Genomic DNA, 14,148 nt, shown 5'->3' with positions numbered 1-14,148 from the left:
GTTCCTTTTTATAATTTTAAAATTAAACTCATTGGCAAACAGGGTGAGCCATAAACCTGAATACTCTTTAACTTCATATATTTTTGCTAAATCTTTGGTTCCTAAAGCTGTACAGAGTAAAGAGACAGACATGCCTGACAGGTAAATAAGTCAGCTGCATCAATCATACAAAATATACACTAAAACTATACAGCCAATTCATCAAGCGACTGAAGTCCAAAATGCGTTTTAGTTGGCCTAATTTCCTACACAGCTTGAATGAAAAGCTTCAATCCTTTGGATTCCTGTTAGAGGCATTAACTTTTCCAATGCCCTCCAAACCTGCAGTCTCTACAGGTCAAACAGAAAATGTGTGACATCAGCAACACGCTCAGGTTATCCTCCTTGGGAATTCTGATTTGAAGATTGTAACCCAAAATGGTGGCTTATCTAAAAAAATTTTTGTTCCTGACCATCACCTGCCCTGATTCACGGTAGACGGTTTTATTATATTAAGAAGTCAAAATAAGCACCGTAACAAATGCTTTAAATTCCACGTGTTTTTCTTACTAAGTCCTTAAAGATGAAATTATATGGTCACCAAGAGGAAGAATATATTGATTCATAATGAGTTACCTTGGAGAATGCTTGGCTAAAATGCATTTGCTTGTGTAAAGCACGGATATTGTTAGAAATGTTATCCACTTTTTCCTGTGAATGGGTTTTGGGAAGGAGAGGGGAGTATTCTTTAACAAGAAATGGTGTTGACATGTATCTTGGGTCAGGCCTCAGATGTAAAAAGCCATCTTGCATGTAATCTTAATAGGACAATTATCCAAGGAAAGTGGAGTTTACTTTGGGATCTTCCTGTCCTTAAATGATCTGTTTACAAGTCAAAGAGGAATTCACATGCCCTTAGTCTAGTCACGTTTCCTTGTGTGTTTGTCTGCAAACCTTGAAAAATTTGTCCATCTACATGTTCAGACCATGTCAAAGGTAGGATTTAGATAACTGGCAAACTTTAGATATACATAAACTTAGCAGCAAAGAAAATCATAAAATATATTAATCAGATCTTGTAAAATGTCCCTCCAAGACAGGTTGCAAAGGCTAAAATACTAAATGGGAAATTTCTAGGGTCCCTATTTTAAATACAAAGCATGGCAGTACTGTAGCATATCAATGGGTATAAATTGATTTCCTATGCCTGTTTGGTTTACAGTGACTGATTTTAATTGAGCAATTTGCATAGTGTAAACACCCTTTTTCCTCCTGCAAAAAGTTATCCGTTATATGCAGATAAAAAAGTCAAATCTTTCAGAAAATCAAAGGAAAACACCACATCGGTCTGCGATGTCCCAGTCATGCTGCCAATTAGTCTGCTTCCTTCCTATTCTAACTGCTATATTCAATTGACATTTTGACAAACTGAAATTTTTTGATGGGAAGACCATTTCAGAAAAGAAGGAAAAATCCTGCTCACTCCAGCTTCATTACCATTCCTACATAATTAAAACATTATTCCCTTTGTTTACTGTCCAACCTAGTATTTCTTTCATGCACAATACATTTTTGCAAGAAAGAAAAATTCCATTTTAACTTTTTTCCTGAAGGTGTATGACAGCCCTTCTCACAGCCTCTCAGGATTACGGTTTTGAGGTATCATATTTAATTATACAAAACTTCCTCAAAACTCTGGAGAATTTGGTGTACTGCAGGCTGGAAAAAAAAAAAGGTAAAATATCCATAATATATGTTGATAAATGTCACAAGTAAGGACAATATAGGATGTTATTTTGTATGGTGTTGCAGTTTTAAAACCTTTATTAATTTGCCATATACTGAATTACCAATTTAAATAAAAGGCCAACAGATAATTGTATTCCTTTACTACGAGGAACACTTGAACTAATTTAAAGTAATGCAGCAAATTATCTAAAACCATTTAGTCAAATATACTAGAGAGGGGTCAAACCTAGGGCAGCACTATTTAAATCAAATTGAATTCCATCTTGAGAATGGATTTCAAATAGATTTTTAATTGCAGTTTTTGTCCACAGGGCATTCTACCATACAGTTTTCATTTGCAAGTAAAATCCATCAGAACGTCCTCCATCAGGATAGCGCCAGGTCTCTCTTCATTACAAAATTTCTGCATTATGAAGTATGTAAATATGATTTGAGGCTTTCATTCATTGCTCATTTTGCTCATAGTTAGTCTCTTGAGCCAAACAGTGGGTACTTCCCACGTCTGGTTCATTTCCATCAGCAGAAAAACAGGAAACAAAACCACAACACTAGTTGGGCTTTTCCTCATAGACCAGAGAGAAGCTGCGAAGGTGATGCAGATGTTTTGCTGTAATGGTGTGATCCACAGCAGAAAAAGCTGGTCTGTGAAGGTGGCGTGGTGGCTGCCAGGGCCTGCAGGAGAAGGATGCAATCCTGCACATGAAGGGCCCATCACTTTATTGCTCTCTGGCAGTACTGCCTAAACACGGAGGATGCCAAGCTACGCATTTTCTTGGTACTATGAGGGTTTCTGTGAGCATCATGGCAACCTATGAGGGAAAGCATTTGTGACAGCACTGGGACTGCCCTGGAGAACTGTCCCTGTGAGCACAGGGATACGTAGCTTTGAGATTCCACTGTGCTTCCAGGTACATGCAAGTCCAGCAGTGATCCCCTCTTCTATTCTTTTACTTCCATGCAAATCACAACCGCAGTCAGAACTGGAAAGGTCAGGTATAGCCATGAGGACAACAGAAAAGTTACTATGTTTTGGATACATCTTGGCCTTTCCTGAAGCCTTACACAAGTTGTCCTTAGTGCTGTCGGAAACCTAGCCCCAGTTTTAAAGTACATCGGAAGATGACACTGTAAAGGAAGACAGGCTCTTAAGTTATTTCCACTAGTGATTCTGGAAAAGACGAAGTAAATGCTTTGCAAAAAGATGATATGCAGTATATTTCAAGTAAAGACAAAATCATACAATCCTTTCAAAAGCACAATGACAAGTCCAGCTTTTGTAAACACCTTTCTGGATAGATGGTAATAACTAAACTGGTCTATTGGTTTGTGAGATTTTTGGACAAAATGTTTGCTAAATGAATAATAACTGCAAATGTAATTGTTGTTTTTTCTACAAACAAGACTTGCAGGAAAGGTTTGTTCTTAAAACATTGACAAATTATTTCCAGAACTTTTGTTCCCAATTAGTCCTATTTACAGTTTTATTTCAGATATTTTGTCATGGGACTGAGTTGGTTTCAGATGGGAGGGGTCATCACAAATTAAATGTTCAGTTCCAGATATGACATACTTTGCTTTATTGGAAACATGTTTCTTAAAGGCTACAAAGAGACATTAAGTACCTCGTGATTTTGTTTGCTAACACAGTGCTTTCAGTGAAAATTAGCACAATAGAGAACTTTTGTATCATTTGCATGTCATATAACCTCTCAAAATAATTGAGTTGTAAATTTGTTTTAAATATTTTTATAAGGATCCTAAAGTCAAATGGTAATTAAATATGTTTATAAAGGACCCTAAAGTCACATGCTAATGGTCCTAACAAGCAGCTGATATTAGTACTCATTGCAGCCAGGACATAATACAAAATTGGGGGCGGCTAGTTGCAGGTACTGGAGCAGAAATACAGTACGATAACATAGAAGAGGATACTGGTTGGGTGGTAGAAGGGGCTCCTGCCAGTGTGCAAATGATGCGTCTCCTCACAGAGACAGCAGCAGCAGCAGCAGGGAGTTGGAGAACAACACGTTTAACAACTGGCTTTAGAACTAGGCATGATTCTGGGTCTACCAAATCAGTGGCATCCAGCTCCAGCTCAAAGCTGATTGTGGCAGATTGTGTCAGAAGTTCTCATGACAAAGTGACCATGTAATATGAAGATGTTGGAAAGGAAACGAAATAGGTATGGAAGCCCTCAAATCAGGAAAGTTCTTACACCCATACTAAATTTATTTTATGCTTAAAGTTAAAAAAAAAAAAAAAAGGAAAAGAAAAAAAAAAGATTCAATATCTTCCCTAAATCATGTCCATCAAGAAAAAAAAGATTTTACATGAGAAATGCGACATTATAGATTTTACATGAAAAAGGACAAAGTGTTACTTGTTCACTCTAGCTTTTCCGTGTAAATACCTACAGAAATCATCTGAATCTGTGAAATTTAAATGGCTTAAATCTGCTGCTTTGTAAATATTTGGTATCTAAACCAAGTTCAGTTAGGTAAATGGGACTTTTTTCGAGTTAAGCTCCTAGCATAATGGATCTGGCCCTTCTATTGTTGTTAAATTGTGTACTGGTCACCAAGTAAATTTGATACTGAGAGTGGCTGTTTTAAATTCATTGTCTAAATGCTCCGTAACACAATAAATACATATATATTTAAAACTTCTGTTATTTACTTGACAGACTTGAATCAAAGGAGCCTTTCCTGTCCGTTGGGTAAGTAGGAAAATGTATATTTCCATGTATATTTATATATTCAACTACCATACAATATAATCTATGAGATCATGTTGAGCATAAACATCTTGTTTCAACATTATGGTTATCTACTATAACTAAGCTTAGAAAAAGTAGTTATTAGTCAATAAAGTCAGCAGTTGCGGATGTCTCCCTTCTTAAAAAAATACTAAGAAGCATATTTTACTTCTATTGACTAAATAAAATTTATACTAAAAGACATACAGGTGTTAAATGTTGCATTTAAAGGTAGCTGGTTTATTATTTTCATTTCGCTGACCTTTCAGTCAGAAACCATTTCAAATATTGTCTATACCACTTGTCTAAACCCTTAACAGATAATTGATAGTTTATTTTAAAATAATGTTTTGTGATATTTCAATAACAGAAATAAAATCAAATTCAGGAAATGGAAAAATATCACATTTTAGCCTAATTATGGATCACTACACTGATTTGTGTATTACAGCTGTTGTCTTCATAGTCTCATAGATGCTTAAATAGTTATATGATCTATACAACAAAATTATTAACTCATCTTTCTAAAAATTTATTTTTAAGTGTATCATATTCTGAAAAAAAAGTGCCATTCTTTTCTAAAATGTAGACCATTATGTATATTTTAAAGGTAAGTATCCGTATTCTACTTTTGAGTCTGAAGTTCACCTGTCATGCATTGTTTTCCTTTTAGCTTCTTCCCTTAAAACTTTCCTAAGTTTTCTAATACTCTCAGTCGCTGTTGTCCTTCAGAGCTGTACATTCTTTATGTCTCTTCATTCTCATTTTATTTTGTTCACAAGAGCATGCTTCATGCTACCAAGAACATAAACTGCAGACAAAAGATCCCATGCAGAATAGCCATTTAAGGGTTAATTCTACCATGTAATTATCAGTAGCTTCCAAATTTTTGTATTAGCTGCAGATCAAAGAACTACTTCAACTTCTGAAGTGTGAATTAAAGTTAGCAAACAAAGGAAGTGTGTCAGTTATGAACAGAGAAACTCAACAAATCAGCGTAAGCAGGATTGAGATATGTCTCGGTTTTTATAGCACAAAGTAACTTTGGTTTGTTTGAGTATATTTTGAATTAATTGCTTGCCAATTCTACTTTCTACCAACTCAAGATTATTGAAAAATAATTTAAATGCTGGTCAAATTGGGGTGGGTGCTGGGGTACTCTTAGTTTTCATGCTTTGAAATGTCCTAATTCATTATGATTGTCCCCCTGTACTCAGCACTGGTGAGGCCACACCTTGAGTACCGTGTCCAGTTCTGGGCACCTCAATAAGAGAGAGATATCGAGGTGCTGGAGCGAGTGCAGAGGAGGGCAACGAAGCTGGTGAAGGGCCTGGAGAATAAATCTTATGAGGAGCAATTGAAGGAGCTGGGACTGTTTAGTTTGAGGAAGAGGAGGCTGAGGGGAGACCTCATCACTCTCTACAACTACTTGAAAGGCCATTGTAGAGAGGTTGGTGCTGGTCTCTTCTCACAGGTAATTAGTGATAGAACAAGAGGGAATGGGTTCAAGCTGCAGCAGGGTAGGTTTAGGCTGGACATTAGGAAAAAATTCTTCGCAGAAAGAGTGGTCAGACACTGGAATAGGCTGCCCAGGGAGGTGGTGGAATCACCATCCCTGAATGTGCTTAAGACTCGTTTAGATGTGGTGTTAAGGGATATGGTGTAAGGGAGAACTTTGTAGAGTGGGGTTGATGGTTGGACTCAATAATCCCAAGGGTCTTTTCCAACCTAAATGATTCTATGATTACCAAATTCATTCACTTCTATTACCTTTCAGTTCTCCACTTGTGTAACTGGTCCTATTGAGTTGTTTTTTTGAGGTCTCCACTCTTGTAATAAAGTGATTACCTGAAAATCTCAACTTTAAGATTCAAAAAGAAGTTGCATGCAATTGTGGCTGAGGAGCAAACCTGAAAGTATAAAAATTGAGGAAACAAATAAAAGACAATGATAGCTATTATATTAATAGTAATTGCCACAAAATAATAAATCCCATTTTTGTAGTTCTTGCCATGATCTTAAGAACTTTGCTGGCAACTTTAGGATATTTGGGGATGTCTACTTTGGAGGAAGTGTTATGTTTATGGTTTGGGTTTGAGTTTGTTTCCAGATGACTGGATTGGTGGCCACTGTGTAAACCCACATTACCTCCACATAGCCTGGATTCCTCTCAGGAAGTCTAATTTGAGCAAATAGACTTAGCCTCTTCACGGAGCTTCCCACAAGTTTGCCTGTAGCATACTTGAATTATTTTTTGCAAATTTGTAATGATAAGGATAGAAAACAGGAAAATTAGTCCCCTCCTCCATGCTACTTTTGCCTTTAACTGTTGTATTTCATCCACCTCAAAGGAGGGCTTCAGACAGAAGTCAGAGCACCATGCTTTGAGGAGGGGCCCAAGCGAACATCCACCTCCTTGATACAGTCAGAGAGATGCTCCTCCTAGTCCCACAGTAACTGGGGGGTTCATTTGTTCAGAGGATGAGCTCTTGTGCCAAGACCTCTATCTAAGGTTTTAAGCCAGACTGACAGCTGCAACCATCAGACTTTTAAATTACAGTAAGTGTTTGCAGAAGTACTGACTCAGCCTCAATCAGCCTAACACATGGGTGCCCCTAATGCTTCTTGCAGCCAGAGTTGGTCAAAACACCAACCTAAATTACTTTAGGTTGCTACAGATGATTTGGTCCTGCACACCAGCCTTTCATTCATTTCCCTTCTGCGACAGAGATTTGTTTCCACATTTTCATTATACTGCCTGTAGGGGCTAATTATGCTTTTTCATTTTGCTGTGCCTGAGCTAACGACTTCTTGGTGCTTTTCCACTGTTAATTCTTCTGGTGGGGGAAGGGAACATGAAGTGTGGCAGCCTAAGAGCTCAGGACTGCTACGGGTTGTTGAGCTCTGCATGTATGTGCAGGACTGCAGCCTTCCTGTGAGAAATCCCGCAAAGGAAAACTGGTTCTTAAAACAGTGCATTGTGCATTGTTTCCCCTCTCTCAGAAAGCCGCCAGCTACAGAGAGAAGCAGACCCCGCCTATTGCTCTTGTTGTTTGTGTCTCAAATGCAGGGAGAAAACAGCTCCTGTACTCCCTTGGTAAAGGAAATTCCATTTATCCCTCTTTCTATGCAGAGCGCATAGCAAAGAAGAAAAAATCCATGGTCCTTTACTCCCTGTGCAAGTCAGGGCCATAATTTGTCACTGTAATAACAGTAACCTATTTAATGCAAGTAGTAGCAATCAGGAGAAAAAATTCATCAAATATGTGACCTATTCAGATAAAAGTATCTGAATTCAATGTTATGATTTTGGGCAAGAATAGAGAGTTGCATTTGAGATATATGTTGTCTTCCTTTGTCTCTTAGAAGTGAAACTAAAATCCTTAGGGAAGGCTGAAACAACGCCTAACAGTGCTGAACACTGTAAGTCTGTAGGGGCACAGGATGCTTCTCCTCACAGGTGTTATTTCCATGCTTCTGGTGTTTTGTATCCGTATTCAATTGACCAAGACAGAGAGCTGTCTGGACTTTCTTTCCTCTTCATGTTATGAGCATTCATGCTCATGTAGGGTTAAAATGAAAAAGAACTCATGCAAATAGCCAGAATGCTTGGAAGAATTTACCGTCAGAGGCAGCAGTTCTGGTAAAACTCCACCAAAGTGAAGACTGCTGATAATGCATCAAATTAATTTCATGCAGGAGTCTTTGTAAGATTCAAACATAGAAAGACCAGGCAGGTCAAGATGTACAAAAAACTGGGTACTGCAAACAAGACAATCTAAGAGTCAGCTCATATTAAGTTCATCCCACTTTGTGGCAAAGGATGTATAGTATTTAAATATATATATATATATATATTTAAAAAGCCAACAACCTTTAATTACCCACTTTTTTTCTCCATATTTGGCATTTTGTTCTTAATAATAATGATGCACAACCACCCTCTCAACAAAACTGTTCTCATTCTCTCTAGATGACTAGATGATAATCCAGTTACTACTAGTCACCCAGCTATTTCATGGCAGCTGATTCCTGGTAGCTATCTGCATGTAAAAGTTTAGCCCTTGATAAATTCCAGATAATACTGCATGCAGATTTGTAACTGATCATCTGTCTGAACTCTAAAATTCAAAACTCATTTTGTAAGACGTAGCCATCGCAGCATCTTTTAAGACCTGGAATAGTATTATATGGCCAAGAGAGACCATAATTATTTTGTAACAGTCTTACATAGTAGAAATTCTTTGAATTAATTCTTGTTTTTTATTCAACTGTAATTGTACGTAACTTTAAGAATAATATCTGCTCTTTAACTTATTCAGTGGTAGAAAATCCATCACAGCATCTAATAAGCTCGTCAAACTTTTAAAAATCTTTGTCTTCATTGTTAGGTGTCATTTAATAATATGTCCCATACTGTTGAATTCAGAAGAGACAGGGAGAGAGACAGTAAAAAACAGAGCTTATTTTTTCTGAGGCTAGTGAGAACTTAGATCCATCTCCTGCCAGTTGCAGAGAATGGGATTACTTCTGGATAAGCAGGCAATAGCTCTTCAGTGAGACGAACTTTGAAAATGCACGTGTTTTATACATCTGGTTGTCAGCTGAGATTCAATCTATTTCTCTTTCTTTTCTGTAGATGTAAAAAAAAATATAATACAAACTGCTGACATTTTCACTCTTTTTTTTCTCTTTTTCAAGATAGGTTGTTTGCTATATAAAGTATAAATTTAGGTGGAAAGCCCGGAGAAAGACATAAGTGAAATGAATGCATTGTATGCATTTATTACAAGATGAATAGTTGTCTGTTATGGGAGAAAGAAGAGAGATACAAGTAAAATTGGTACTAATTGTTGCATTTTTTTTCATTCTCAATAAAAAGCCTAGATCTCTACGAACTACTACTTTCCTCACTGAAGTCCTGTTTCTAGAAAGTATATGACAATAGAAAATAATGAAATCCATGTTTTTCCAAATCACAACTTAATGACAGTACCTTTTGAAGCACAAATAGTCACTTCTAGAAGAGATGGAGGAATTTTGGTGTGCTTAGCTTTAGGAAGTGCTTCCAAAAGTAAAAAGTGCTTGAAAAAGTAAAATTCCTTCATTTTCTTCTTGCAGAACTGTTCTGAGAAACATCTAACAGCTGGAATCTGTCACCCACATTTCTTTCTTTTACTTGGTAGTGTTTTCTTCCCCATAAGGCCATTTTGCAGAAGAATCTATAGGAAATCCTGCACTCAAACACTAGTTTGAGGGATCCAATTCTGAAGAAGTGAGACAGTTTAAAAAAAAAAAAAAAGCCTCGTCCTGGGAGGCTCTGTCAGGAGAATATTCAGTCCACTCCCAAAATATGCAGGTTCTTTCAATTCACAATCCGTTTTTGTGGGGGTTTGATTTTTCCTTTTACAGACAAAAGGTTATAAGGCACAAAACAGAGTGTAGCCACATGTCACCTTCTGTACAACAAATACCGTAATACTTGTCCCCCATCCTGATTATCAGATAGTGCCAATGGAAGGAGCAGACACTATTCCTACGGTTCCCATCCAGCTTTTGAAGAGAGATAACTAAGAAAATTATTTTCCTTCAGCAGAGGGAAAATATAAAAGAGGAGATACTGGACGCATTTTGCACTGTTAATATGAAACAAATAAAAGTACCAACCTAAACATAATCTTGTAACTCTCATTCACATTGTAGAATCACATAATCTTGTAACTCTCATTCACATTGTAGAATCACAGAATCACAGAATATAGGGGCTGGAAGGGACCTCTGGAGATCATCTAGTCCAACCCCCCTGCCAGAGCAGGGTCACCTACAGCAGGTTGCACAGGAACGCGTCCAGGCGGGTTTGGAATGTCTCCAGAGTTGGAGACCACCACCTCTCTGGGCAGCCTGTGCCAGTGCTCTGCCACCCTCAAAGTAAATAAGTTCCCTCTCATGTTGAGATGGAACTTCCTGTGTTCAAATTTGTTCCCGTTACCTCTTGTCCTGCCTGGGCACCACTGAAAAAAGACTGTCCCCATCTTCCTGACACCCACCCTTAAAGTATTTATAAGTGTTGATAAGATCCCTTAAAGTATTTATAAGTGTTGATAAGATCCCCCCCTCAGTCATCTTTCTTCCAGACTGAAAAGACCCAAGTCCCTCAGCCTTTTTTCATAAAAGAGAAGGCCAGGTATTCAGGAGCTGTGTTTTCATGAAAATTATGGGAGCAGTGAACACACTTGACAGTTATTTAAACTAATTGTTTAGAGATAGGCAGTAATTCCTTATGCTTAAAACCACTTAAGCTCTGTGACTTAGATAGGCATTTGCAGAGAATACCCCCTGAAACAACTAACCCTTCAATTATGTGTGAGGTTCAGCCTGGAGGACAGAAGCAGAAGTCAGGGGACTGCAAGGGCTCTATGCACGGTGAGTCTGCCAGGGTAGTCCCCAGAGAGATGGGAGGGATTTGGGGGATGATAGCACATATGGAAAGCTGGGGATCTTCATGTGGAAGACACTGAGAATATATACAGTTTGATTTCAAACAGAGTTACCGATACATCTCTCTTCCAACAATTTAAAAAAAACCACAACGATTAAGCTTTTCTATAATTGCATGTTTTCCATTATTATAAGAATCTGAAACAGTGGGTGAATATCACTGTTTTATAAATTTACAAAAAGTTTTTCTTGATGATATCTCTGAAGAAGAGATTACAAAGCCACAGTAATAATAATGATTGTCCATTGCTGTTACTGCATTTGTCAGTGTTTTTGTGTCATTACACAGTGTTTAAAGATCCCAGATTATGTATTTTTTCTACTCATCTGCAATCTAAATGATTATTTTCATTGTTTCTCTGTTTTCCTGATCTTTTTCATTCTACGCCACTTCACACACACAGAAAAATATATATCACATAGAAAACAGACTAATACCTTTGGCCATAAAAAAGAAAAGTACTTTCCTAATTCCATTAACTTTTTTTAGCAACAAACTCAACAAATACTCACTTAAAAATTTCTTTTTCCCCTCTCTGACCTTAATGACATCAGTAACAATGTGCTTCATAATTGAGAAAGGCAACAGAGCATGACACCACTGTTTTTCTCTTCTGGTTATTCTATTTGCCTTTCCCTTTTATTTACTCTCTGTTATTTCTCTCATCCAAGACTAGCCTTCCATTAGTAATTCCAGGAAAACAATCCCTATGCAAGTCATTTATGTTCTGGGTTAATGATGAACAATTCCTCAGTACTGAATATCTGTAGTCTCACCTGTGTACGAGACAAGATGTTCTCTAGAGGAGGGAAAATGATGGGCAAGAGAATGTTTCTGAACAAAGTCAGGAGGCTGAAACATTCTAGAGGGGGGTAAAAATGAAAAGAAATAAACAGGGATGCAGGAACATAAGAATAGAAAGGGAAGTCCAGGAAAAGGACTACACAAAGAAGCAAAAAGGGAGGTATTTTCTTACAATGGCAAATCGAGGGAGGGAGGAAGGAAGGACAATATTTGCTGGGTATGTAATGTCACTGTGGAGCAACAGTACTTCAAACTCACTGGGGTTTTCCCAAACAGTAGTCACCAATCCAGGAGCTATAGAAAAGAGCGTTTGGAGAGGTCTGTGTTAGCACAGTATTCCTATTTCCTACTTCTGAGGTATCGACATAGCACCTTGGCCCACCGGTCTCTATGGGCTTCTGTGAATATGCACAGCTTACTGTGGCAGGCTAACAGGCACTTGGAACAACCTCATAAATGAGACCTAACTCCCTACTCAAAACACCCCCAAAATTGCGACAGTTTTTGTATGGCTATTGTCATAAAACCCACTTTCTTTATTTTCACAAGTTTCCAGATCATTACAAAGAAGTTATAAATTAATATCTTCCCCTTGATAAATATATTGAAAGATATGTTTGGTATTTTGAATTTCAAATTCCCTATAATGCTGTCCAAATCCATCGGTCTGTATTTTCTGCAGAATGTCCTGCCCCAGGGTGTAAAGTTTGTAAAGAGAGGAGGCAGTGCAGAAAGAGGTATATCAGAGAGACATGTTGCTGACACAGAGCAAATTGGAGCTCCTACTTCTCTCTCATGTTTGCTAAAGGTTTTTGAAAAGATATTAAATTTCAGGCTAGGAAACATTGTCTTTAGTATTGCTTTGTTGATAGCCTTGTGTATGATACTGCGGAATGACAACCCACACCTTGCCGTACTAGATTGGTCAGCTGTGCATCAGCATGCTGTAGTATATCCTTAGAAACAAAATCAGGACGTGTCGTGAACACCAGGCAAGTTTTCAACTGGTAAAATGAATCTTACGATAGGTTGTTTTCTACAAATTTAGCTTAATCTGAGATCTGACCTCATTTACAGACTACTTTTCAACTACATTAGTATAATGCCTTTACACACCTTAATTTAAAAAGAATCAGGACTGCGTTTAGGTTATTTAGGATCATATTCAATAGCCTCTCTTTGGCCCAAACTGCTGTTGATTTCAACAAAATGTCTTGATTTTGGTAGTTTTGGTTTGAGGTTTTTTGCCTTAGTTCCAATTACGACCTGCATCTCAAAAGCAATCTGCAGTTATCCATTGAGTTTGGGGATTTTCTTTTATCTCGGTGTCAGACTGGGTTCTTATGATTCTTATCATTCTGCAGGCCAAAGTGCAGCTTTGTCAACATCAGCAGTGTACATTCCCATGGGGGTGCACACACAGGTGTAACAGGTTGCAACAATTTTGATGATGATGTACACAAAAATGAAGAATCAGGTCACATTCTGTCTTGCTACTGGTATGCTGAGAGTTTTATTTCTAATAGTTTAATTACTGTGCTTCAATTACTTTTATTTGTAAGGTCTTCAGCTTTGGTTCTGAATTCATGTAAGGATCAGTTTTGTTCAATGAAAAGAATTTCTTCACAACCACATATTAGAGCAGAACTAAAAGTTGGAGGGTGTGCCTGAAGTGTGAAGTAGGAATATCAGAGTGGATCGGTCATGCGTGACCAGCAACTGACAGTTTATATTGCTACGGTTGCGACTGTAGCTAACGTTAAAGTATTTATTTAATTTTAAAAGTATAAACCCATTTCCAACAGAGTTACAGATTTATTTATTTATTTTATTTTCGGTTGCCTCTAATGCTTTACACAAAAACAACCTTTCTGAACTCTCTCGCGCTTGGGTTCTGCAGCCCTTACTCTCAGGGGTAAGGACGGGAAGCTGAATCAGCTATCGTTCCATAGCTAATTTTGTCAAACACTTTCCTAACCACCAGAAAGTACTTGTAAGTCCCAGCAAATTAGGAATTTTATCAAAAGCAATTATTTGCTGAAAAGTACCTGCTGGGTCTCGCCTTGTTTATTCTTCGGCCACCTAAATCAAGGTGGTAAGAAAAGACAACACAAACTACAGGTAGTTTTCCAGGCATGCTATGAACAACAAATCGTCAAAATGAAAAATTACCATCTTTCAGACTGCATTTTTCCTATGAACTATCTGCTGACTACCTGAAAATAGTGAACACCTTCACCGAAATTAGGATCAATACATAAAGGAGGAAAACTGAAGCATTTCTCAAGTAACGTAATTCATCCTGCAGATCTATCCTTTTTGGTGTACAAGAGGATATGGGATAGAAATGGAAGCTACATCT

At 37.6% G+C, this 14,148-nt stretch overlaps 1 protein-coding gene across 1 annotated transcript in view; it reads left to right on the top strand.

The window, feature by feature from the left end:
- The window catches only part of RALYL (RALY RNA binding protein like), a 221,444-nt gene that overhangs the window by 144,203 nt on the left and 63,093 nt on the right, over positions 1-14,148 (top strand). Inside the window, exon 3 of the mRNA XM_054193665.1 lies at positions 4,412-4,444. Within this exon, the coding sequence (XP_054049640.1) occupies positions 4,412-4,444 (33 nt within the window). The remainder of the gene's footprint in view (positions 1-4,411; positions 4,445-14,148) is intronic.

Source organism: Rissa tridactyla, chromosome 2 (genome assembly GCF_028500815.1).
Source record: "Rissa tridactyla isolate bRisTri1 chromosome 2, bRisTri1.patW.cur.20221130, whole genome shotgun sequence".
NCBI classification, from domain to species: Eukaryota; Metazoa; Chordata; class Aves; order Charadriiformes; family Laridae; genus Rissa; species Rissa tridactyla.
The sequence above is the reverse complement of the archived record's forward strand: the minus strand, read 5'-3'. Positions and strand labels throughout refer to the sequence as shown.